We start from the raw sequence: 27,760 nt of genomic DNA, 5'->3' as shown, positions 1-27,760 counted from the left end.
AAGACTAGATTTGTTTTTTGTCGGGCCTTAATTAGTTGGGTTTTTTTTATGAAAAACTACCTGCTCCTGTATACAATGGTATAAATATCTTCAGCATCTTCATCAATGAATTGCTGCTCCTAATAATAGTGTTTGCACTTTCCACAAAAAATATATTGTGGCTACTGATAAATTAAAAACAAACTTACCTTACAATTTTAAAAATATAAATAGAAACAATGTTGCAATTACACTAAAAATATAATTTTGTATTTGAATGAAATAAAAATATAAAAGAAACCAACATTTTGTACAAAATGTCAGTTGTCCAGCTAATTTTCTGTCAAACTATTATGAAAGGATTTTTTAAATTTATCATTTATCATTACAAAACTGACTGACGTGTTGAATGCTGAAGTTATACCTCAAACTTATACCAACACTACATTCAATGTCGTGCCAAGATAAAACATTTTTCAATTATCAAAAGTTTGTAAACCTACCAAAAAGAAAGTAAATTCCTTAGCTGAAGAGATTTACTAAAAATCTTAATCAATAAGCAAACAACATAGGGTTAGGCATATAGAAATAGAAACAATGTTGCAATTACACTAAAAATATAATTTTGTATTTGAATGAAATAAAAATATAAAAGAAACCAACATTTTGTACAAAATGTCAGTTGTCCAGCTAATTTTCTGTCAAACTATTATGAAAGGATTTTTTAAATTTATCATTTATCATTACAAAACTGACTGACGTGTTGAATGCTGAAGTTATACCTCAAACTTATACCAACACTACATTCAATGTCGTGCCAAGATAAAACATTTTTCAATTATCAAAAGTTTGTAAACCTACCAAAAAGAAAGTAAATTCCTTAGCTGAAGAGATTTACTAAAAATCTTAATCAATAAGCAAACAACATAGGGTTAGACACAGCCACTCATCCATTGACATGAGTGAAAATACAGGGACAAGTTGTTTAAACTACAAAATCTATTTTGTTCACAGACAACACCAGTCTGAATGCTCTGTGGACCAGATGGATATGAACAATGTTGTATCCCTTGACCTTGGGACTGTTTAAGATGTGCAACCATTTCTCAACAGAATGACCCAATGAAATGTTGAAAACATGACATCAGAATACTAAACATGCACAAATGCAGACGGTGCTAATAATATCATATAAATCACAGGAAAATCATAAACTCTCACCACATGAAGCATGGAATGTGTATAAAGCTTGATCCCGTGTTTTGACCCACGACTTCATGAATGTTTGGTAAATACAATCGTAGAAATGAGCTATATTCAAGAATAGTCCAGTAAACCTTATTTCACTACAGTATTTCCTTGATTAAATACCTGGGCAATATTTTTTTCAGACACTCTTTACCCCCGGCTTTTAATCACAAAGATAATAATGGGGAAAATTGCATGCACTAAAACATAAAAAACTAGCCTGTGTTTAATCGAGACCCCAGCATTTATTCGAGGCCTGGTGTTTACTTGAGGAACTATGGTAATCTTCAGAGTTTGTAGCTTGTCCAGCTTGAAAAAAAAAAGATTACTATGTTTACATAGTCTGTCAGTATTGTTCAGTTTGTGATGCTTAGAGAACTGGTTCAGAATTTTAGCCCTCATATGCTACTAGTCAATGAGGACTACCATCATTTGATTTACACTTGTCCTCAGCACAATTTAGTAGCCTCAGGCTGGCAGACCAGCATGAAGGTTGTGAATAATGTTAATAGACTTGTTCCATCTTTTTGAGGCTGTGACAAATATTCAACACAAGTTTTGAACCGCTTTGAAGTTTTATCACAGATTGTCAGCTTGATCTGGAAGAAAGCCCGAAGTGATGCACATTTTAGACGTTTACAACTTTGGTGGAACCCACGAGAACAGGTTGGTGCTGACAAATCTGAACTCTTCTAGTAAAAACATGATCAGCGCAAACCTTTGATTCGAACCCACAATCAGGTTTCTGGCAAGTCTAAGGCCCTATACTCTTCACAAAAAATTGCTGCGTCTAAGACTGCTGGGTCACCCGTGCCCCCTAAAATGTACGTGAAGACATGTTGTTACCATATCAGAATGTTATAAATCATGTTATATAGACTACTGAGTCTTGATACATTGTTATAAATGATTGTTACAATTTAAATTGATATGCCATTGGAAGACTTGTTCTTACAAATTCATGAAATAAAGCCAAAATGTTTTGTCACCATTTTTTTCTTCAATTTTAGGAGTTTTAGGAGGTACAAGAACTAAAACCCTATCTCTCTACCAAGACTCAAGACAATACTTACTAAGAGCATCTCCTAGCATCCTATTGTCTTAACATCTTAATATCAATCCACATCTATTTACCATTTTTCAACCGTATTAAACCTAATAAAAGCCTCAACCCTTTCATCGCTTCCATGAAACATTGACATTGATATCATTTACATTTATCATTGATGCCATGTAAGTCTGGCAAACCCTCTTAACTGTTAAAAATATCTACATTTATGGAAGGGACACTACTCCATAACAATGGCGTATTCAACCCAAAATTTCTAAAAGCCTTAAAATTTTCACTTGTAATTGTACCATCTGGGCTGTCCTGTTCAATGAATCTCCTCCAAATGTTAATGTCAGAATAATATCATTCAGGTTACACTATCAAACGTGTAGCCTGGAGCTGCAATAAATAAATAAATAATTCATGACGCATAAATAAATACACTAGCATAATGATATAGTCATACATTGTCATCTTCAAGTGTAATTCGGCTGTAGCTAGCAGAGATTCTAACTGTACCCAGGTCTTGTTAACAAGTCAAACAAATCATTGGTCATGTAAACATGTCCGGCAAATCAAGAATTCAGCAGAATTTATCATGAACCTGGTTATCTCGAAATAATGTCGAAATATTGAATAACCAGAGTTCATTATAGAGATGTAACATTCTGTAGCTTACATTTCATCTTTAAACTGTTGTTTTTGGAGGCCATGAATACTATTAGCATCAGTAGTTCTTCAGCAACACATTCATAATTACTATTGATGAATGCATGTACCTATATTGGGACTCTGACAGTTGCAAAGAGGAGCAAACTGTTTGTTATGTCAACTCCTTAGCTATACAGCTATACAAGTTCTTTCAAAATCAGCAAATATGTAATTACTAATACAAAAAGGACATTAATTGAAATAATATCACCTAAATCTGTTTCTGGCAACCCTTCATTACAAATGTATTTGATATGACTTGAGTTGCCTCTGTGGGAAGAAATTGATCATATTCCACTATGAAATATGAACAGACTCACATCGATAATTACTGCTCCCACGTGTTACAAGTAACTGTACCCATAACACATGAGTCAGGAGATAGGTACCTCTCTGATAAGGTACACCATCCTTGTCACAAGCTGCTAAAATAGGGGTCAGGAGTAAGTGAGTGTGTTTTGTTTTATGCCACTTTTAGCAATATCACAGCAGAGGACACAAGAAAAGGTTTTCATTGGGATCAGGAGATTGGTGCCACTATGGATAGGTACCTCATCCTTGTCACAATAGTTACTAAAATGGGGATCTGATGGCTACAATGGCTGCTGAATGTGGACAATCCTTTCACCAAACCCTTATGTTGATCAGTTCTCACACTTATAGACCCCTGGTTTGCCTGCTCCAGAATAAAACCTCCTGGCAGGTCAATGTCATATTCTGAAACATGTCTAAATATGGTGTAGAGTAGCCACATTGTTACTAATGTCTTCATGAGACTACAAGCAGATCACAACTGTTCATATACTAATAACCAGTAATGCTATTTTTTAAAAGGACAAATTAGAAATTTGAAACTCTACTCATCGATATTAGAAGTATATTCCAATTGTTCCTATATTTATTACCAGCAATGTTATTTCTGAAACAGACAATCAGTAATTTGACACTCCATGTCTATTTTGGTACTTGTTTGATGATGACCCCCATTGCCTTTGCCTCCTCCGAGGTCGGGAGCACCACATTCATACTAAGACTGTTGCCACGGGAACAGACATAGGTGTCCGACCTCTCCACTTGTATGACCTTCTCTTCTTCATCACAGATGACGAGCGTTGCCTGGATCCTAGCCTCGCCGTTGATGAGGGCCGACTCATGAGCGTAGATCTGTATTGTCCATCCCTCATTGTTTGTGTTTGTCTTTCTGTACGTGATCTTCCACTCTCCGTCTCTGTTGTCTGAAGGCACAGGACCAACGGACGTACGGACATCCACCTGAATTCCAAACCTGAGCGTGTTCTGCATTCGGACTGTATCCACAGTCAGATCGGTGTAATCCCGAGGCAAGAAATATGGCTTCACAAAAGAGATTTCAAGTTGACTTTGCGCTGGACAGAGAGACCGGTAGCGGTAGGCTTGACTGATGAGGTCCTGAAGTTGGGACTTACACTGCTGATCATCAAGGTCAAGGTCAGCATCAGTTTCGATCTTATACAGCTGGTCGACCAGCATCTGTGGGAAGCGGATCAGAGGAAGGAGTTCCTTGGCGTAGTCCGAAAAGTTGGGCACATGGTTCTCATGAAGCAGCCAGTTCCTCACAGCTTTGTAGAGATGGAACTCGCTCGATACGACTAGATCCGAGTTGTGTAAAATGTCCGACACAAACTCAATGTCCATGTTGTACCACTCCGGCAGCATGAGCAGCGTCTCCATGTTCCAGGCTATCGTCTTGGAACACTGGTCAATCAGCTCTTCCATGTTGAGAGCCTTGGCCCATGAGTACCAGTTCAATGCATTCCGGACCTTGGGTGAGCGTGTGTTGTCCACCATGTAGCGTGTGCACAACTGTTTCAAGGACAACACACTGTACTTGTCAGCCAGACAGAGGATTCCCACGGCAGAGTCCACACTGATGTTCACTTCCGCTGTGTACAGGAAGCGGAGGAAGCGGTCAAAGTGTTGCTGGCATTCCGGGCTTTCGTTCAGCTCCACTTCTGGTTTAACAGGCTGGGTCCATCTGCTCTCGTACAACATGGCCCGGAACACCTCACTGGACTTGGCCAGCACAAACTTGTGTGCGTAGTAGGTGTCTTTCCCTATTTTGAGCTGGACGTCACTGAGCGCCTCCTGGTTGTAGAACTGTGACACCCCCTTGATGAAGTCCCCCTCGTCCCGCAACACGTAGTTGTCATGCTGCTGCAGCATCCCCGGGGAGGACTCACTCTCCATCTTCTGAAACAGAACATGGTCATGTAAATAAAATAAAAACTTTTATGCATTTGATTGTCTAACCAAGCAGTTGGGGGTGGGGGATCGGGTTTCCATAAACCAAACAAAAATAAGACCACGCCCACTAATTGACAACTAATTCCAGAGTGGCTGATAACAGAATGGGTACGTCTTGTTTTGCATTATTGCACTGGACGATGTCACTGATTTTGTACTGTTTGTTGTTAATGATTAAATAAAAGTTATTACTGTTGACATGTTTATTTATAAAAATTGACATATGTTTTTACATAAACATCAAAAATGGTGTGGACACATTGCATAAATCGACTTCGCAGATCTAAACAGTATTCATACTGGTTTATACACTGAAACCAATGCCAAAAAAATAAATGAGGTCAATTCTTAATTAATTCTCTGCATGTTAGGCTAAAAAAATAATAGTCTTGGTTCTCAGGCACTGCCCACATAAAGTTCATTGCATGATTTGTTTTTGTTTCTGTTTCAGTTTTTTGTGTGCATTGTGTTCAAGTATTAGGATTTTTATAATTTTTTGTAAAAGGAAATAAAAACAAAACGTGCATCAGACTTTATGATGATGTGGGTGGTGCGTGAGAACCTAATCTCATTAAAATCAGATCTTAGTTCTCGCTGTCGCTAAACAAAGATCTGAGGACATCCCATTACGGGTCACGTCAGACCGACCTTTCACAAACTCTGACCGACCAATGGAATTACTGACAAGAAGTCAACATTAGCCAATCAGAAGGCAGCTTTCTCGTGCTTTACGGCACTAATTTAAAATTGGCGACTACGCTTCGAAACATATTTTGACAAATTCTCGCTTAAAAATTTGAAACCTGAACAAAAGAACATTCTAGAATGGCTAATACATGGTCTAGATTGTATAGATTCAGTCGTTGAGCCCGTAACTATTGTTCGGAATATCCCGTTTTAACGTTTTCGAGGCTGCATGATTTATAATCACATTCTGACTGTCACTTTCATAATCTGGTAAGCGACGCTCTGATTGGTCGGATGAAAGGTCGTTCTGGCGTGAACCCTATTGGATGTCCTCAGATCTTTGTTTAGCGGTAGCGAGAACTAAGATCTGATTTTAATGAGATTGCCTGAGAACCAAGACTATTATTTTTTAGCCCTCGGAACATTTCATTTCCATTTGAATCAGACCACCTCCCAGTGGTATGTTTTATCCAGTGTAAGACTTAAGCTCCTGACTACTGAATCTCTCTGAGAGTATACTCTTGCTGGCTTAGTGGAAAATTCATGAAGAAATACTGAACTTATTACTTGAATGAAACTTGATGAAACAGTTGAATGAGTGAATGTTGACCGATTAATATCCAGACCAGGCAGATCAGGAAGTAAGGGGATGGTACCGAGGCCTGGGGATTGGGGATAACATAGTTCGCCTTTTAAAAATATTTTCTTATCCCCAATCCCTAATCCCCTGGCCTTGGTACCATCAGGTTGTGTTTTTCCATTATGACCACGAAGATTAATCAATTTTGAAATCATATTTCAAATTCTGTTATGTATCTCTAATGAATCGACTTGAAATGGGTAGAATATTACAGTTTTCATGTTCCAGCTGTCACACTGGTTAGAGAAAAATCAATTATAGATCTGCTTTGGAAATGTAGCTTGGCTGAGGAGCAAAGGCACACACACACATACACGCACACACACACATGCACACACACTCGCACTCACACACACGCGCACATGCACATACATGCACACACACACACATGCACGCACATGCACACACACATGTACACACGCATACAGACACACGCACACACCCACTCTCACGCACACGCACACGCGCACACACACACACACACACACTATTAACATATTGAAAGATCTTATCAAAAAGAAAAAAATCTTACCAAGCATTTCAGATCTTTAAAACTTACAGAACTAGTATACAGTTCCATGATCCGGAATGATAAAATGGATCTGGGTGTTTAAATGTTCATGTCCAATGTGTGAACTGCCCACTTAAGGCATCCAATGTGTGGAACTGCCGATCTAATGGTACCTTTTGTCACAACGTAAACCTCTCCCTTTACCTCCGGCAGTCACCAAGACAAATTGTACATGACTTTATCAATGACTCCTGTCACAATCATTGTGGGTGTCCATTACAAGCCATATATCATCCGACAGGCTGCCTGCCAGAACGTCAGCTGATCATCAGCTGATATGGTGTTGGTTACATTCAATGAGCACTTACAGATTCCTCTTCTCAACAGAAACCCATAAAACCTTTTGTCATCGGCGACTCCTGGGCAATTGTGTGTGTTCAACAAAATTTATGTCAAGGGTACTTGTTGCTTATAACAGTGTATACTTAACATATGTTATTAGGTCAGACCAAAATAATTTATTGTTTGACAAGCCCATCTAATATTTTGCTAACGTAAACACAAACTGTATTTTATTGAATTATTTTCTTCTTATTCATTTTGGGGTTGGTGGGGAGTATTTATTTCATAACCTTAATTCAGCCATGAGTGAGGATGGTTTTACGCCGTTCTTAGCAATATTCCAGCAATATCACGGCAGGGGACACCAGAAATGGGCTTCACACTTTGTACATGTGGGGAATCGAACCCGGGCCTTCAGCATAATGAGTAAATACTTTAACCACTATTCTAACCCACCCCCCCAAATAAACCCTGAAATCATGTTAAATTTTCCTTTAAATGCATATGTGCATATTCTGTTAAACAAGAAATAATATCATGTGTATATAAGAATTAATATCAGTCTAGCCTCTAGATTCTCTTCAGCTGGTAAACAAGACTCCAATTATGCAAAATAAAGACAGAAATCATTTCTTCAAGAAAATTGCGTTTCCTGCGATACAATGCAGAGGGATCGATTTGGCTGATCATCTAAATGTGAGCTTTGTGCTACACATATCGGATTCCTCTGACAAGGAAACACACAGAAGCCACAGCTATTGACCCTGCTTCAAACACTGAGTGTCTAAGTCTAATAAACTACAACTTAAAGGATTAGGGTTATCCGACCTGAGAGAATTAATGTTGTAAGTTCCAAGCAATATTCATTGATATTGAGCAACTTTAAACATTAATTCACAAAGGAAGTTAATCCATAATCCTGAGTGCAAGTAGGTTAATATTTTTATCACCCATAGTCATTTTACTGAGAGAATGTTGAAAAATCTGTCCGCATTAGAAATTAGCACTAGTCCTGTAGTCTTTGCCAAACTGCCCAATAGTTAAGGTATCACAAGGACAAGTAGAAATTTGCTACCGGTATTTTATGGGCTTTGCTATATGTTATCATCATAAAGACTAGTGGAATAAAACAGTTAGTTTCTACGGCTGTATGTGTTTCAGTCTCAAGATGAAACATCGGATCAGTTACTCTATTGTTTGAACAATGGCATAGGAAATTTTTTGTGATGTCATGAACAATAGATATGCATTTACATGCAACAGTGCATTCACATGACGACATGTTGTTATGGGCTTCTTTGTAACAATGTAAACAATTGGAACAAATTAGCAAATCAGCATGAAACAAAAGTTATAATATTCATATTGAGAATTATTAAATATCACCTATATCCATGTCCTATGGTTAATATTCACCCTCTACCAGAGGCACACCCACTATACACATATTCACTACAGGACCTTGAACAATGGCATTAGTACATATATATGCGTGAATGAATAGAGTTCATGTGCATTGAAAAATGATGTCATCCACAAGCATAGCTCTGTGGAGAAGACCCTGTGTACAAAGGAAGATATGCATGGGTGACAAGCAACAGTCTCAGCAATTGAAAGCGCAAACAACGGCTGACATCATCGTTGTAGCAGACTAGGGCTGGGACAAGTCCAAATTGACTACCCGGGTACCCGACCCCCTATACCCGACCCTACCCGGGTACTTGCTGTAGGTCATAAGTTGGGCACAAAATATTCAATTGGGAATTGTTTTACTGGAGCCCTGGCAAAAAGTGTTTAGATAAAGTATAAAACGATCTGATTGTACATACACTGAAGTTGAGTGAAACTTTGTCTTAACTCAAACATTTTAAAGTCAGAAGGAATGTGTGCATAGTCAAAAAGAAATGCGAACATTAGCATGATTAGCGACTGTACTAGTGTAACCATGAAATTTAATGTCATTGTCATTTAAGCGTATATCACATGAGAAACCATGGGTCTGGGTAGTCCTGTGGGTACCCGGGTCCTACTCAGGACCCACCCGACCCGAGTACCCGAGTTACCTATCCAAGCCCTATAGTAGACCATGGAAAGAAAGTCAGTGTTTGGGTTCTCTCGTACATCACTGATGACCTTTTGACATAAGTTACTTGAAGCTGTACTTGAGACTTTCTTGATGTGGAAACTAAACAGTCATTAAGGACTTAACTGATTTATAAGTTCTTGAGGTTTTGTTTAGTTTGGAGAAACATACATTAAACAGATTATTTCTGAATACTTACTCCGTCTCACAAATCGCTAGCTTACATATTTAATTTTACCTTGTGCTTGGCATTAAGGGGATAAAACAAGGTGAGGTGTGGTGAAATGGGGTTTAACGTTGCGTCCAAGATTATTGCACTTATATAGAGCGATGTGCATGCACATGTATGTGTGTGTGGGTGTGTGACTGATGCCGATTTATAGTGCTAGCACACTGAGATACCATGCCGCAGTTTAACATGAATACCCCACTCAGACACAGTATACGGACTCCGAGCCAACCAGTCCTTGTTTTAGCCCCTTAATGCCGAGCGCCAGACAGGGTAACAACAAGTACCATCTTTTAACGTCTTTTGGTATGACGCGGCTGGGGATCGAACCCCGGACCTTCCGCTCTCTGGGCTGATGCTCTACTATTAGACCACGGAGGCGGTCCGGGATAAAACAAGGACAGGTTGGATTGGAGTCAGTATACTGTGTCTGGGTTGAGTATTAATGTTAAACGGTGGTGTGTTATCTCAGTAGGGTAACATTACGAAATCTGTATAATTCGGATGAGTAAGCAGCCACACACACATGCATACCTGTTGCTATGTAAGTAAAATAATCTTGATTGCCATTTCACCTCACCTCACCTCACCTCAGCTCACCTGTTCAATACAGAATTTATTCATGACATAAATTATATCCATATGACTTTGTGAAACAGAAACTGTATGTAACGTATCTGAATGAATAAATGCACCCATCATATATGTTTTAAGCTCCCCTATAGACAGTGAGATTTTAGCACAATCTCCCCCCTTATCAACATGGGGGCACGGGTGCCCAGTTGTCTAAGGCACTGCGATTCACTGTGCAAGATTGCGTCCCTTGGGCACGCCAGAAACCTATGATTGTGGGTTCAAATCCCGATTCGCCCCGATTCATCACTTCAGGCTTTCCTCCCACATTCAGCTGACACGCCGTGATTTAACTGGAATACTGTTAAAAGCGGCGTTAACCCAACTCACTCACTCACACCCTTATCAACACACTTCTAAAGATGGAAGCCCTTTCTACTCATGTATAATTGTCAGCCAACACCTCATTTTGTCAAAAGACTACTGCTTTAGAATATTTGCCTGCAGTGAAAACAAGTTCTTTGAACTTCACGCCAAGTTAAACATTGTTCTGATGCTCAAGTATGTTGATGCAGTTTGGAGAGTGTCGGGGCCACATCCTTCTTGGGGCATACTAATGTATGAAGAAAATTAACTGAATCATTGAGTGTTATGTTTTCAGCAAAACAAACTAATAAACAGACTACCACATTGTCTCCTATATATTTGCATTTTTCAAGCATGTTGTATGTCAAGTGCACTTGAAATCCCCACTAGGCCATACCAATTCATCTAGGTACTTGTTTTACAGATTTTGATAGTGAATGCGGAGGGAAATAAATTTATAGACAACAGTGCTTCATACTTTGGAGGGGAAGAGGTAGCCCAGTTGTCAAACTTCAAAGGTGATGCAATTTGCTGTGCAGAGTTGCATCCCTTGGGCACACCAGAAAGCTATGATTGTGTGTTTGAATCCTGGCTCACCCCGATTATGTTCCAAGGTTTGTCAGCACCATACATGTGCTCGTGGGTTTCACCAAAGTGTTAAATGTCTAAGACCTGCATCACTTTGGGCTCTCGTCCGAACTTAAACTGACATGTCGTGATATAACTGGAATAATGTAAAAACGGCGTTAAACCCAACTCACTCGCACAGAAAAAGTGCTATCTCTTTACTTCAGGCGACATCAGGATCAGGTGAAAAATCATAGCCAAAATATTAATGTAACTTAATTTTGAGATAAATGACTAATAGACACAAATATTTCCTGTTACAAATCTTTTGGGGGGAAAATGACTAAAAGGTGACAATTGAATCTTTAAAATTAGTCATTAAACTGGCCTTACAATATATATCTGGACAGTAGTGACTTTACAAATGTCCCCTTTACAAATGTGCCGTGTACCTTCTAGATGAGAGGATTCATGCCCAGATACATTAACTGTGTGCTTATTGGTAGTACTACCACCACCCCGAGTCTGTTACATTTCACAGGTAATTGATGTGATTAAAGTTTAATTCAACATAACAGTCCTAAAGATAACATTACAGTAAAACCTGGGTTATAGTCACCATACTGTACTCAATGAAATCAAAAGAATAAACACATTTATGAAATAATTAATAAGGAGGACAAAGTAATTTCCTTCGTTTCAAACAAGACCATCCAGAAAGCAGGGTTTCTGACAAAAGGGTCCAGACTGTCAGGGACCAGAGTGACAGGATCTAGACTACCAGGGTCCACAGTCACAGGGTCTAGACTACAAGGGTCCACAGTACCAGGGACCAGATTATCAGGGTCCAGAGTGACAGGGTCCAGACTATCAGGGTCCACAGTACCAGGGACCAGATTATCAGGGTCCATAGTCACAGGGACCAGACTATCAGGGTCCACACTACCAGGGACCACATTATCAGGGTCCAGAGTGACAGGGTCCAGACTATCAGGGTCCAGACTGCAAGGGTCCATAGTCACAGGGTCCACAGTCACAGGGTCCAGACTATCAGGGACCAGAGTGATAGGGTCCAGACTATCAGGGTCCACCATCACAGGATCCAGACTACCAGGGTCCACAGTCACAGGGTCTAGACTACAAGGGTCCACAGTCACAGGGACCAGACTGCAAGGTTCCATAGCCACAGAGTCCACAGTCACAGGGACCAGACTATCAGGGTCCAAAGTCACAGGGACCAGAGTGACAGGGTCCAGACTATCAGGGTCCACACTACCAGGGACCAGATTATCAGGGTCCAGAGTGACAGGGTCCAGACTATCAGGGTTCAGACTGCAAGGGTCCATAGTCACAGAGTCCACAGTCACAGGGAGCAGACTATCAGGGACCAGAGTGATAGGGTCCATAGTCACGGTCCATAGTCACAGTCCACAGTCACAGGGACCAGACTATCAGGGTCCAAACTCACAGGGACCAGAGTGACAGGGTCCAGACTGCAAGGGTCCATAGTCACAGGGACCAGACTATCAGGGTCCACACTACCAGGGACCTGACTAAAGAGGTTTCACTGTAAACCCTAAGGATATACATCTTCTACATGCCACTACCGAGGCATTAGTTAAATACACCTGTCGTGGTAATTACAGGTAGACTAATGGCTGTTACCTGGGTCAGCTGGAAGGTCATCACTTCAAGTATCATTAATTACCTGGCCAGATAACACACAGCAGCCTGCAATAGCCACCAGTACACTGAATCATGTCTGCAAGTATTACCTCCAGGCAGCTGAACATGTCAACAGGGTTGAAGGAAGTATTTTTAAATATGGGGAAGTGTTTGTATTAATAGTTTCTATTGAAAATGTGAAACAGATTCTTGGTGGAAATTAAATCATAAAATGAATTACTGCAGTGAATCTACTTGATCAAGTTAGCACAAAAAGAGAGTTCCTTCTTTTGATGGCAAGTTTCTTGTGTGAAACCAGTGTCACATTCCTTTGTTTTTGCTGACCCAGTAGTTGAAATATTCAAATCTTTTCATATACATAACAAAGTCAGCCTGGGAAAAGCTTATAGCCCCAAAGTCATCTGCTTCATTTTCTAAAATACATTTTTCACAGAAATAATCATGACAAAAAGCATATATTTTAAAATCAAACATTATATTAAGGAGACAAAATTAAATGTCAGGCTTCCTTTTTTAAACAAATGTTTCAACAGGTGCATATCAATCTGTACTAGACCTTCAACTCAGCCGGGGATTATTGTTAGACACAGACACATGCAGACACACGCAGACACACACATCAATTGCTCAGTCCCTCAGTCTAAGAACTATTAAAGAATTTATATGAAGACTAGAGTAATCTTACTAGTTCACTGATTAACTTCATGATGGAGCCGATGCCACTGCCAAACCTTGGTAAGAAGAACGCCAATGCAAGGTAACCAACAACTTTACTCTGTGTTGCAGTTCATGATCTGCATATTGTTATGCATGTTCTCCTTTCTTTTGTTCCAATAATAGTCTCTCATGGTATCTGACAACACCAGAACAATACCAGGAGGTGTAGCTATGAGTCACACCCTAGACTGAATCATGTTCTCTTCTCATTATATGAATGACAATATTTGACCATCATATTAACACAAAAAAAGTATGAAAAGAAAGAAGTAAAAAATCAAAAATTATTTTGATACCATTGAAACAAATAGACTAGTTTAAGCACCTACTGTTTATTTGTCACTTTAGTAAACAAGCCTTGAAGCAAGCCTAAGCTTTACCTGTCACATGAAGAACACTGAAATGTAGAATGACATCTGATGTCACTGTATTGCCCATTCGTACACCAAAGAACTTTTCTTTAACTGGCTACTCTGTCTTTTAGTTGCTACATAAACAACTCATACACGTGTCAACTAGTCAATCTGCTTAGGCATTCAACACTGACATACAAAGGTGATCCTCCATACAAAGCCTGTTATGAGTACCTGGGTGGCTCACTGCTACAACACATCAACACATGCTAGAGTAATGAACTCTGGAGACTCACGGCTCACTGCACCGGTCCCACCCTAGAAGTCTGTAGTAGCTAGTTTCACACAAATCAGACTAACATTAAACACTCAAAGTATAATTCATAACCTTAAATGGCAACAAAGACAGACACTTAAATTTTTCTGAATAATTACTGAAGACTGGAGAGGTGTGTCTGGACTTGATACTGATACTATTAAAAACTGTGAAAATATTTTTAAGAAAAACACCTTGCAACAATGTAATTTTTGTGGCAGATAAAAACATTTTCTCAACAATTTTTCAAATTCTTTTTTTATATATAAATACTGTTACTGTCACATTTTAGTTCCAAAATGACGGATTTGACCATTAATAGACCTTTTTCAATATGGCAGCTGTGTTTAACTATAGGTTCAGTAGATTTAGGGGTCACCCATTGGTGGGAACAAGCATTGTGAAGTTTCAGCTCAATTGGTCCAGTGATTTCTGAGCTGATGATGTTTACAGTGAAAGGATATGTATTTTAAGACAATTTAGAAGCATGTCAAACTGAAAAAAGTCTGATAAGGTTCATATCTAAAATATCTTTTAAAAAAAAACATATATGGGACCAATCATGAGACACCATATTTGACGTTGTAAGCGCCCAGGGCGCTCACAAAATTAGAAATAGGGGCTCTTATTAGAATATTATTTTGGTGGAAAAAACAGAGTTGAAAGATAAATTTTGTGGTTTATGCTGACAGCCTTAAATGTTCATATACAACAGATACCTGGTATATTTTTCCCGAATTTAATTGACCATAATTAACAGTGCATATAACACACGAGTGCGTATTATACGCGACTAAATAAATCTTGTGTACATTGATCAATCGGAAGGGGTGCTATCTAGGATTGTTCACAAGCCAATATGTTAGCAATTATCGCTGTTGGCGCTTATTAGAGCGGGGCGCTGATTACGTCGAATGCGGTAAGAGACTTAAAGGTAAAAAATCACATTTTGACTTCTTTTTTTTTTATTTTTAAAACTGCAGTATCTTAGGATCACAGAAATTCAATTAATGAGCTACAATTCATATTTGCTACAGAGATGCATAGCATCAAACATTTGGACTGACTTTCTGCAAAGTCCCATTTTCAGACTTATAACTGTTTTTGTAACCATTGCAGTTTATAGATAATGTCTCATTAAACACTGTTAAATAAAAGTATATTTTGATGCTGAAATGTCTTGCAATAATGTTTGATTACATAACCGACAAACAAGCGAAAAATAAGATATTTTCTTACAGTCTGCACACATGGCGATTTTTATGGAAGTAAGTTGACATCAAACATCTTTATGACGTCACAGTACAATTGTATCCTAGAACCAATAAAGTATGTTTTCTCATGGTGAGTCACATAATTTGATATATAGTAAGGTTAAAGTGCAAAGGTCAAATCGAGATGAAAAACAATACTAAATCTATTTGTAGAGAAATGGCCATTAATATTTTTTTTCGATATGCCTGCCATATTCAGTTGGTTTGTTGTTTAACGCTGCATTCAACAATATTCCACCTATATGATGGCGATCTGTAAATAATCAAGTTTGGACCAGACAATCCAGAGATTAATTCTGATCTTCATGGGTCACCATATTCAGATTTGAATCTCTTGAACAAAATGGATGTCATCATTAGTGAAACGTGAAGTTTCAGCTTCACTGACTCTGATTAGAAGATGCTGACGACACATCAAATTCACGATGGACGATGGAAACACTGGCCACTTGAATTTCAGTCAGATGAGCAAATATTGTAGGCCATGCTATTCTGCATACCACATGCTTGCTGCATACAAATCTTCATAAACTTACCATAGCTAGGATAATTCATACAAAGTTTCAGCTTCATCACGTCCAACATATGACCATTAACACCAGACAGTCTGATGATGGATAGGTGAGGTCAAAATTTGAAATTGTTTGTTTTGCACATTTATTTTTTAAACAAATTCAGCCACAACAAAAAAAATAATTAGATCAACATTATATTTTCTTTGCCCAATTGCGACAGATTAGAGAAGTACAAGCTCAACACTTTTTAAATAATAATTGATCAATTTGTTTTTTAACAAAGAAAACTTTGTGGTCCTGTGAACAACGCAAGTTAAGGAATGGTCTCAGAGAATATTTGGATGGGTGACCGTGTTCGGCATCTTGACTACTGAGAGTTTCTAGGGCTTCGGTCCTGCCCCACACTGAAGCACATGTACATGTGGTGTATCCTTGTGGGTGACTTTGTGACTTTGTTCGAAATGTGTCTCTGTTGACCTAGCAGTGAATGGGTACACAGTAGGATGAGAATGTAATGTGACTGTTAACTTTTGAGCACCTCACAGGCAGCCTGGGTTGTATACTCCCCAGGGAGCTGAGAATGAAAATCAAGTGATCCAAAGGCCGGGTAATAATGGTTTCAAGCACTATAAGTATTCAATATATAAGTGGACTTATTATCATTATTATTGTAATTTATTTCTTCATCATCATCATCATCATCATCATCATTAGTATTATTTATACATGTCTTCTGTGTCTTCTACCAATATGTCCATCTACCAATGTCCTACCTCTCTATCCATATACCTGTGTCCCGCTACCTGTCAATCCATCTGCCATCAGCCTGACATCCATCTGTCTCTATGACATGTCCTACCTCTGATATAACACAGACACGATGTGAAAACCTGCAGTCACCGTCCCCCTGTTCAGCTGTCACTGTAAGTTCCACTGTACAAATCTCACCTGTAAGACCACTGCCGTCCCCCGATCAGCTGATAGTGAGTCAGAGAGCAGCACGTCTTCCGTCTCATCTCCCTCAGTTTCTGTTGGTCTAGGGGGCTGGGCTTCAGCCATCTTGGCAGTGTTTAATTACTGATTCAGTCAGAACGTGACGAGCAGACGACCCACTGGGCTAGTTCGGCCACTACCCGTGGAGAGGACATGATGTTAGTCAGCCAAAGATGCTAATCTACGGCTATCACAGAGCTGCATCGATCATCCATGACGGCCTAACCAGGTCACGTCACGGTGGTTTGGTTACAGTAACAATACAGTAGAACCAGGTGTCTATACCTGCATCATAGTATTACCATTAATCGATCCGAGTCACTGGTGGCCTTAATTGTCTGATTCGGGGCTTTACAAACACTTCATTGCACCAATATTGGAAGGGAGACTGTCTATCATATGTTTGTTGCCTAAACTTGCCTTACCGAGAAACTGAGGCACAATGTCCAAAGATTTCTACTACAACTGATTTCAATTTTTTCAGTTTTAGAAATTGATACTTAATTACCTCAAATGACTTGAAATAATATCGAACAATTAAATAAAAAAAACTTACTCAATACATTTATTGTGTTCTTGTTCTTTTGGAAAATATAATAAAAAGAACTTGTAATGAAAGTTCAGACAAATGGCAATATAATGTTTCAAAGCAAGTTCTTCAAAGAAACATTACCTATTTCATTATTTTACTTTTGCTACATATTTGGGGAATCTGGTCTTTAAAAACCATGTTAGACAAAAGTATATATCTTTTGTCTAACAAAAACTACAACTCATAACTTCAAATTCAATTAGAAATGATTAATCTTTTATTAAGAGGCTACACTTATAAAAGTTACAATAATGTCAATTAATAACAGGTTAAAAAGAATGTTTTTGCTTTAATGAATCTTGCTAATCACAAAAGGGGCGGTCGGGTAGCCTAGTGGGTAAAGTGTTCGTTCGTCATGCCGTAGACCTGGGTTCGATTCCCTACATGGGTACAATGTGTGAAGCCCATTTCTGGTGTTCCCCGCCATGATGTTGCTGGAATATTGCTAAAAGCCGCGTAAAACAATACTCACGCACTCTAATCATGAATGGCCTTGACACAAAAGTGTCTAACACACCATCAATCATCACCTACTACTAGGCACTCAAAGTGACTGTGAGTTTCACGGACGATGTATCATCACAACATCACGCAAACTTAACAACATCTGTCAATCTAAACAAGGAGGAATTTCTCGGTCAGCTACGTTTACATAGCAAGGCGTAATAGCTGTAATAGCTGACCCACTGACCCTCGATGCTGTTGTCATGGTTACCAGGTGTTGTCACGACAAGTTAGTACTCGAATCAATATGTATGTGTTGTTTGCTTAAGTTTCATCGCGAGGAGGTGTTTGATGTGACTGGACCTGTCTGGATTAATCATGTATAATGTGTTATTGGTCCATCAATCTTGGCCTTAACAGCAAGTTGAACAATCGTTGTCATTCTGCGGAACCTACAGTTACCCATGGGCCATAACATATTGGCGATGCAATTATCTCATATTATGTACATAAACTTTATATACATATTTTGAACAGACCAATGATTTTTATTTGGTAGATAAGCCTTAACCAATTACTGCAAAAGTAAGTAAGCAAAAAAACACAGCACTATTTTGGATAAATAAAAAGTGGTAATAAATCTGTTTAATTCTACCTAATCATTTCATAAACGACCATCATCCAGCTCTTTTCAATAACATTTTCCCCACCCCCTCCTCCCCACCTACATCAATATATAAACAGAAATTCGTTTTTTATCATTTTTTATGAACCTGACACCTCAAATCTTTACATATATTCTCATAAGGAAATGTACAAAACGTATTGCTACTACAAGACATTTTTTGTCGTTTAACAGAGATTTACTGACTTTTGCAAAAGAACTTTGTTTGTAATTTTGTATTTATAAAAGATTTACTTCCCTTACAGTTTTTATTTTGGTACCTGCCTCTATTTGGCAAAAAAATATATAAACATACAAAAATGAATTCATCTAGCTCTGTAAAATGTTTGGCCATATTTCATAAACATTTCAGTAATTCAATTTATCACTACCAAATGCGATCTTATTCTCACATCATACTTCAAAGATTTTCTGCTACCAAGAAAAATAAAAAAACTATAAAATAATACAATTCTGACAGTACAGTAAGTACCTGATCAAGTGTAACAGATACATTAACATAGAAACACTTTTTCTTTTCTATGACATAGATATGTTCTCCTTCAAAGATTTGTCAACCTGATTTTCCAGTCTGCTGCCCTGTCGTCAAGGTATGCAAGAATGTACCTCAACCAAAAACAAACAAGCAGTAACCTGGTTAAACTGGATTCAACTGCCCACAGAAAGATTCAACTGAACCATGGCCAACTCAATACACATTCAGTACAGATAATTCATGTAGGAACACCCAATTCTTATCACAGACGACTTAGTCTATGATTATCATATCCTTTGACACTGAATATAGAACATTATGAATATGTATTTGGGAACTGGACTGTTTCTGTTCATCACAATGGTTGCCAAATGATATTCCGTCCTTCTCTGACCCACTATGTAGATGTTTATGTGTCAGTTGGTGCAGGCATAATGGGAAGACGAGCGCTAATTTTAACACTAGTTCATCGTCTGTGTGGGTCAACGATTGAAAGTGGGCCATCACAACGAAAAAATTGTGTGACTTACATCAGCAAGGAACTGGGTTACCTCTAACAATGAAAACTAGGTACAATACAAGAGTGCTACGTGTTATATACTCACTGCCAAAAGAAACGCCAACCATAGAAACATATTGAGAAGAATGTATGTTAAGAAGAGATGTTTCAATGTGTACCAATTTATGACAAACTAACAATCAGCCAAGTGTTACCACACAGTGACTTTTTTCTTGTTGCGAAATGCTGCACGTGATTTCCATACTGAACACACTAATCCTACACGAGACAAATGGTGCATCTCGAGTCATGGATCTATGACGTCACATGTGATGCGTTCATCAGCGTTGATTCACACAACATACCAGTATGTTCATTTGTGCATCAAACAATCTAATATCTCTTGAATATGAGTAATTCTCCATATATTAACCAACATATATGTTTTTTTTGTCGTTTTGACCTATTGATGTCATTAATCATTACTCTAATCATGCTAATAAGTATTCCCACATACCAAATTACTTGTCGAAAACTTGGTTCAGTTTTGAATTATTAATATGAACATAGATCATTATTATAATACAAGTTGTCGATGTCATATCATATCTAACTCATCACCTGAGTTTATTCAATCAATAATTGTGGACGATGTGACCACAATTTGAATAATATCAGTGAAAAATTTGCCGTAATAACTCAACATTGTATGAGTCTGTTCAATCGATAATGGTTCTGATAACTTAGTTGGCCCCTGAATGAACATGCAATGAAGTGAGTGTATATGAATAATACATCATAATTAGAGTGAAAACATTGTGACAGTATCTAAACATCAAATGAGTTTGTTCAATCAATAGTTTATTGTAAAATGAAACACGAATGAGAAAATTCAAAATATTTGTTTACCAACATGGGATCAATTCTGCAAATAACACTGATTCAGGCCAACATCCTTATATTAGACTCTATGAAAACACACTTGTCTTATCACCAAGCAGCCCTATTTATATTAAAATAATTGCATTTCCAGATTTTTATTAATATTTTCCCTTCCGAAGCTACGCTTTTTTATGTAATCCATCTTGACGACCAGCCATGTTTAAGTTTGAAACCATGGATGAGTGTCATTGCTTTTACATTGTATAATAATTAATTAAGGTTAAGGTATTTGGGAAATCAAAACAAAAACAAAATTAAAATTTAACCTTCTGATTTTCCTTCTTAAAAAGTTATGAGAAACACAAATATTTTACTCTTTTTTTAATTCTTTTTTTTAATAACTTTTTATTTCTGTTGCATTTTTACACATGAGCTATACAATGTAATACATAGGCAGTAAACAAAAGTTGAGAACAGAATTATTGTGTGGGAAATAAAAGATGACAAGATGACCAAAAGTTGTAGAATTTATCGATACTATTACTTATGAGAGCTGTGTATTTTGTAAGCATGTAATATTTGTAAATCTCTTTTTTTTTTAAACTGGAAGTTCGGTACCTTTTTTGAATATCTATATTTAAAAATTACGAATTTGCAAAGTAAGAAAATTACATTTAAATAGGATCAATGAATAACACAAATATTGAATATATAGCCTACAAGCAACAAATTCTAGACAGCCTTCAGCATCTGATTTGGTAAAGTAGGACGGTAATCACATCAGTTACGTTTTTTCCCAGCTGGAACTAATCGTATATGATATATGTGCTTACAGATTACCTGATTTACATAACTATTTGGATTACACCTGGGTACCGCATAGCTACTGGGGAGAAAGCAGCTGTATCAATATGAGTTTGATCCCACTACACTTCAATGGTTATATTTATTTATAACCTACCATGCAGGTATAGAATACTGGATACTCTGTGAATCATCTTCCATTCATAGTTGGCAAATATCAGTGGTATGGCACCTTCAGTGTACATATTTGTTGTCATAATACATTGACATGAAAACTGTATGTCAGTAGAGGGTTCCAAATAGTTCCCATGTTTATTCAGTCAAGGAAAATTAATGTTGCACTTTGTCCAAGTACTTTCAGATGTTATGGTTTAAAATGCTTAAATGTTACATTACATTATAAAAGTATCATATTCATAAAAGTATATTACATTTAAGTATTATTGTATTCAGGGCAGGGACAGGTGACACAGGTACTCGGGTCAGGTGGGAACTGAGTAGGACCCGGGTCCCCAAAGGACAACCTGGACCCGTGGTTAGTCATGTGACATATTGTCTAAAGACAAAAATATAACTCTGTGAATACACTACAGGTCACGAATGTTCACATTTCTTTCAGACTATTCACACATTCCTTCTGAAACATAATTTTAAATAAAGATAAAGCTTCAGTCAACTTCAGTTATGCATGACCAGATCGTTTTATAGTGAACCTAAATACTTTTTTTGCCAGGGCTCTGGTCAAACAATTCCCTATGAGACATTTTGAACCAATCTCTTAAGACCTACAGCGAGTACCCGGGTTGGGTCGGGTAATAGGGGATTGGGTACCCGGGTAGTAAATCTGGATCCGACCCATCCGTAATTGTATTTGTTTTAACCAATATGTGATATTTACACTGTAGCAGTATCTGAAAAAGGTAACTTTCATCATATTTCTTTTACCATTTAATTTTGCAATATTCAAAATGACACTGGGCTGTGTGCAATTTATCGAACTACCTGAAGAAGCTCTATATCTACAATCTTGTGTGTAAAGATGACTCTCCTGTAAATAAAACCAGACAATTCCAGACATTCCGCACACAAGTCCTGACACAATGCTCAATCTGGAGACATGACACTTGATATATATGCCACACACCTTGGAGGCCTGGAACACATCAAAGGCTCTCATTACCTGACTGACACTTATGGGGACATTGGAAATACTATTTAGGCCAGGCTAATGTTGTATCTCGTTTTACGGATTTTCTAGGTTAATATACAAAGTTTAATCTTTTACCATTGCTGAATTACAAAGAGAAAAGTGATGGTTGAGTTTTGAGTCAGAGACCATATACCGATCGGTATATGGTCTCTGTTTGAGTGCAGGATCTTACTAAGATGAATATTATAAGGGTAACGGTATTTTTCAGGGCATTATCATTTGCAGAAGCCCGAGGTCTTCCATTAACTGCCTGATGACGGAGAGCAGCTGAAAAGACAGGGGGCTTCTGCAAATTAAAAGGGCCTTGAAAAAATAGCGTTACCTGCATAATATCTAAAACAGATAGAATTTGGTATCAAATAAATATAAACAACAATATCGGTTTTGAAACATTTACTGCAGTCAACACACAATGAATGTCACTCATCCACTTTTACAAATATGTAAATGTCACAGAACAGACCAGATCAGACATCACTATTAAACATCAGTATGACGTCACCTAACAACGGGCGTGATAATGGCCTGTTGTCATGCAATATGAGGGCATTATCAAGCTACAGTGTCCTGCTCATCTCTGATAACATGCGGGCGGTTTAATGATAATTCTATCCATTTTAGCTATAATTATACATATTAAAGTCTTTAAAAGAAATAAAATGATTTGAAACAAGCTTAACTTGAGCTAAAGTTTTCATGATATATGTTTGATACTTTTGACAAATTAAAGTTGGGTCATGTACAAAACAAAACGGTCTTGGCTGCCATAAAAGAAACTATTACATTTGCTGATGCATTGTTCAGTGTCTTTAATTTCATGACTCAAACACTTGGAATGGATTTGCTATAACTTTGTAGAGGGACCAGGTGTTATAAGGGACATAGGATTGAAAATGTTCACTGAGAAAAATCATCAAAAAGTACATCAAATATTCTGTACATTTAAAATATGTCACATTTCGGGGGGGAGGAGGAGAGAGAGACACAGAGAGAGAGAGAGAGAGAGAGGGGGGGGGGGGGGAGGGGGGGGAGGGGGGGGGGGCACAGACATTAGGTCACCATTCTTTACTTTCATATACACACATAACGCATACATGGCAGTGGAATTCCCTCTGCACATATCATCATCATCATGCCAGACAGGCTTGGTAAGTAAACAATTGACACAGTAAACAATGTATCTATCAACATCAAAGTTTATCACACAACACAGAGACATCAATTGAATGAATCAGCATGATGGTGTCTATCCACTGCAAACAAATTCTACAGGTCTCAAATTCCCGACTTGGAATGAACAGTATTTGTTCCAATATTTTATTCATGTAGTGACAACATGGCACGCAATAAAATAAATATATAATCAGCTATACAATCAGATCTCATAAAGAGTGACTGCCAACATGGCTAAATGAACAATGAGTCAAGACGAATTTCTTTTTAATTGAGCTGAGTCCTTGATGGAAAACTGTAAATTCTTAAAATGTAAATGCAAAATAAAATGAAAACCTGAGATTCTTCAACATTAAACATTAAAATATTTATTTATTTTATTTATTTATTTGCCCTATTTTCTAATTTACCTCAGATAAAACTGTAAAAACATAAAATAAGAGAATCCGCTCTGTTACAAACGCTATGCACGATGGCAGATCACACAACAGCATTTCTGCCAGACTTGCATAATAAACACAAATAACAAATAAACATACATATATAAACCATACAAACCCTTTTATGAAGCCTTAACCAGTGTCTTCAGAAAATCTTGCATACCAAGTACAAGAAAGTGCTCCAAAACCACAAACCTCATAGGGTATAGCAATTTCTATGGTCCATACACCCTTCATCACTTAAGCGATATGCAGTCAATATTATCCAATACAACACACTCAATAGTAAAGAAATAAATTTCATGCTCTATTGTATTCCAACCTTATACGCAAGACCTTTATCATTACCTGCAGGGACGAATCAATGCTCTTTCAACCAGCATCAATATATTAGCTTGATCACACTAGAGCAATTGGTGATGGGTGAATGGCTGGATGAACTAGATTCAATTCGTGATAGGCTTCATGTGCAAACATCATTAAAAAGGTGTTTCTCTCTCCGAAAGATACTGCAATGAATATGAATATTTGTACAAGACACTTCTATGCTTGATATCCATATAATCAATTGCTGAGTGAGAAACTGTGTATGGATTTACAGTGGTGTTTGCCTTATTCCAGCCATATCACGACAGGGGCCTTTATGGCTACGAACTGTACCCACATGGGAAATACACCCTGGTCTTTGAATATGAAGCAAGTTAGGGCTGGGACGAGTCCAAATTTACTACCCGGGTACCCGCTCCCCTATTACCCGACCCTACCCGGGTACCCACTGTAGGTATCAGGAGATGTCTCAAAATGTCCGATTGGGAACTTTTTTTAGCATAGCCCTGGCAAAACTTATTTAGATACATGTATTAAACAATCTGGTCATGCATACACTGAAGTTAACTTAAGTTATGTCTTTATTCATCCATATGACAAATCAGAAGGATTGGGTGCATAGTCAGAAAGAGAAACCAACATTAATGACTTGTAGTGTAACCATGGAGTTCCAGATAATTTTAGTCATTAGACAATATATCACATGACTAAACACGGGTCCGGGTAATCCTGTGGGTACCTGTGTCCTACTCAGTACCCACCCGACCCGGGTACCCGAGTTACACATCCCAGCCCTAAAGCAAGTGTTTGGTCTCTAGTCTACCCCATTACCTCAGATTCTGAGGGGAAAAATCAGATATCATTGTTTTTCAAAGATAAAGGTTGAGTTAAACTTTTCCTGTCAGGTATATATAATCTTAGGTTTCTGGACCTCAAACACCTATACAGTCTGGACCTCCTCAGTCTGGAAACCTCACTCTCAGCACAAATTCTAGACAACTGATCAATTTGACATGTGTTGATGGTTCTGAAAACTGTTTTCCCTCGGTTTTAAGGAAAGTGTATTGTCTAGATTGCCAAGGTTGTAATAGGATGTGTTTCATCCAGATTGCCAATGTTGTATTAGTACATGTAGTGTCTGGATTGCCAAGGTTGTATTAGGACGTGTACGTCTGGATCAACAAGGATGTTTGGATATGTAGTGTCTTGGTTAACAAATTTGTATTAGGATGTATCATTCAGATTAACAAGGTTGCATTTGGATGTGTACTGTCTTGATTAACAAGGTTATATTAGGATGTTTAGTGTCAGGATTAACAAGGCTGTATTAGGATGTATTGTCCAGATTAACAAGGTTGCATTAGGATGTGTAGTATCTGGATTGACAAGGTTGTGTACTGTCTGGATTAACAAGGTTATATTAGGATATGTAGTGTCCATCATTATTTTTGTAATCAGCATGTGAATTTATGTAATTACATTTCATCTTTGTTTCCTCTTCATTCCATGTATTCTGCTAACAGATTCACTTGGGCAATTGGCAAAACAACATAATATTTCAGTCATTTTACAATTTTTTCCCCGTCAGATTGACAAACAGTTATTGAGAAGTTTCAAAGGGTTTAAAAACATCACAACAGACTAATTGTACTGGGACTAGAAGCCCAAATATAAACAAAATATACATTGACCTTTATTTTCTTTTAATCCTTTCATTTTCGCTGACTGAGTGATGAAATAGAGCATAATAATGTTTGGAATTTGTTATCATAATATAATAAATGAAACAAAATAATTGTAAAATCACTCAAATATTTTGTCATTTTGTAAATTGTCTAAGTGAAAATTTCAGTCATGTTACACATTGACTGTACCATATATGGTTCCACTAACCGTTCAAAGGGCACTATGTAAAAAATAGTCTGAAATCTTATATAGGTTAATTAGAATACCATATTCAACATATTAAGCACCCTGCTTCAATAAACACCCCTTGCCAAATTTCAGGCCAATCTTTAAATAATCCCTATTAAGACCAAAATAGGCAGTCCTATATTTTCTAGTGTATATTGCAGAAGTCAGTAGCTTAGAAGGGGTATGTAATAACAATGTAACTATATCATCTACATTTCAGCTAACATGGATCACTACCGCTCAATGTCTGAAAACAAATTTAATGTGTGTTGTATATGGCTTAAACAAGCCCCCTCCCCTCACCCTTTGTCAACTTTCTAAGTGAGTGAGTGAGTATGGTTTTACGCCGCTTTTAGCTATATTCCAGCATTATCACGACGGGGGACACCAGAAATGGGCTTCACACATTGTACCCTTGTCGGGAATCGAACCCGGGTCTTCGACGTGACGAGCGAACACTTTAACCACTAGGCTACCCGACTGCCCCAAACTTTCTAAGAGTCCAGGGCACTTATTACAGTGAATATGCTACATAGATTTCAATGTCCACATAATGACTTCATACAATGTTCAAATATCAAGAAATATAGAAACATATCTGCAACTTGTTTGAATCTCATATCGTATGAAATTATTAATATATATATATTACAATGATTCATGTCTGTGGCACCTGTCATTTGAGAATATATTTGAGTTTGTGATGATGTCATAATTATTTCAGGCAAAGACATTACATTTCAGGATGTTTGAACTTCAATATCAAAACCAAAATTCACTTTTGTTCGTTTATCTAATTAAACATATGTGATGGTTCAGTGACATTGTTTATGAACCTTTGGATTATTGTTTGATTGATCTAGTTAGGCCCTGCTTGAATTCAAAACCTAGTCATAATATGTGCATATGTTGCGAAGTCGTTGTCACATGGCTGTACTACTGAACTCAATGCACTGTGGATACCGTATTACCAGCTGATTACTGTTACATATGAATGGAAAAAAATCAATCTAAAACATTATCTAAAAAATAAGAACAATTTCATATGATAAATGTTCATTAACTTACATTCGAGATGAATGAACTGACAACTTCAGATTTTCTTTGTTAGAATTTCCCCTCTCAGTGACATCATCTTCTCTTCATGTGCGCAAAAAACACGCTGTAGTATGATAACAACAAAAGCACTAA

General features: G+C 37.7%; 1 protein-coding gene across 4 annotated transcripts; it reads right to left on the bottom strand.

The window, feature by feature from the left end:
• Positions 1 to 3,619: 3,619 nt before the first annotated feature.
• On the bottom strand, positions 3,620 to 27,720 carry LOC139450589 (BTB/POZ domain-containing protein 17-like). Of its 4 annotated transcripts, none has more exons than XM_071232352.1 (2): positions 27,638 to 27,720; positions 3,620 to 5,218 (listed from the first exon to the last, which is right to left on the bottom strand). In XM_071232352.1, the coding sequence occupies exon 2, from the start codon at positions 5,213 to 5,215 to the stop codon at positions 3,944 to 3,946; it is 1,272 nt and encodes a 423-aa protein (XP_071088453.1). In that variant the 5' UTR covers positions 5,216 to 5,218; positions 27,638 to 27,720; the 3' UTR covers positions 3,620 to 3,943. The 4 variants fall into 4 exon arrangements, with proteins under 4 accessions (XP_071088453.1, XP_071088455.1, XP_071088451.1 ...); XM_071232354.1 differs by having other exon boundaries at positions 3,620 to 5,215; positions 27,638 to 27,707; XM_071232350.1 differs by lacking the exon at positions 27,638 to 27,720 and adding an exon at positions 17,080 to 17,251.
• Positions 27,721 to 27,760: the final 40 nt, after the last annotated feature.

This window comes from Haliotis cracherodii, unplaced genomic scaffold, assembly GCF_022045235.1.
Source record: "Haliotis cracherodii isolate W230 unplaced genomic scaffold, xgHalCrac1.p SCAF_8, whole genome shotgun sequence".
In the NCBI taxonomy this organism is placed as follows: Eukaryota; Metazoa; Mollusca; class Gastropoda; order Lepetellida; family Haliotidae; genus Haliotis; species Haliotis cracherodii.
The sequence above is the reverse complement of the archived record's forward strand: the minus strand, read 5'-3'. Positions and strand labels throughout refer to the sequence as shown.

Bases quoted from the DNA above. Each gene is read 5' to 3' on its own strand.
- LOC139450589 (XM_071232350.1), bottom strand. From the start codon at position 17,190: ATGGCTGAAGCCCAGCCCCCTAGACCAACAGAAACTGAGGGAGATGAG. The intron at 5,219-17,079 runs GTGAGATTTGTA...GTTCTGTTTCAG, and splicing joins GGACGGCAGTGGTCTTACAG to AAGATGGAGAGTGAGTCCTC.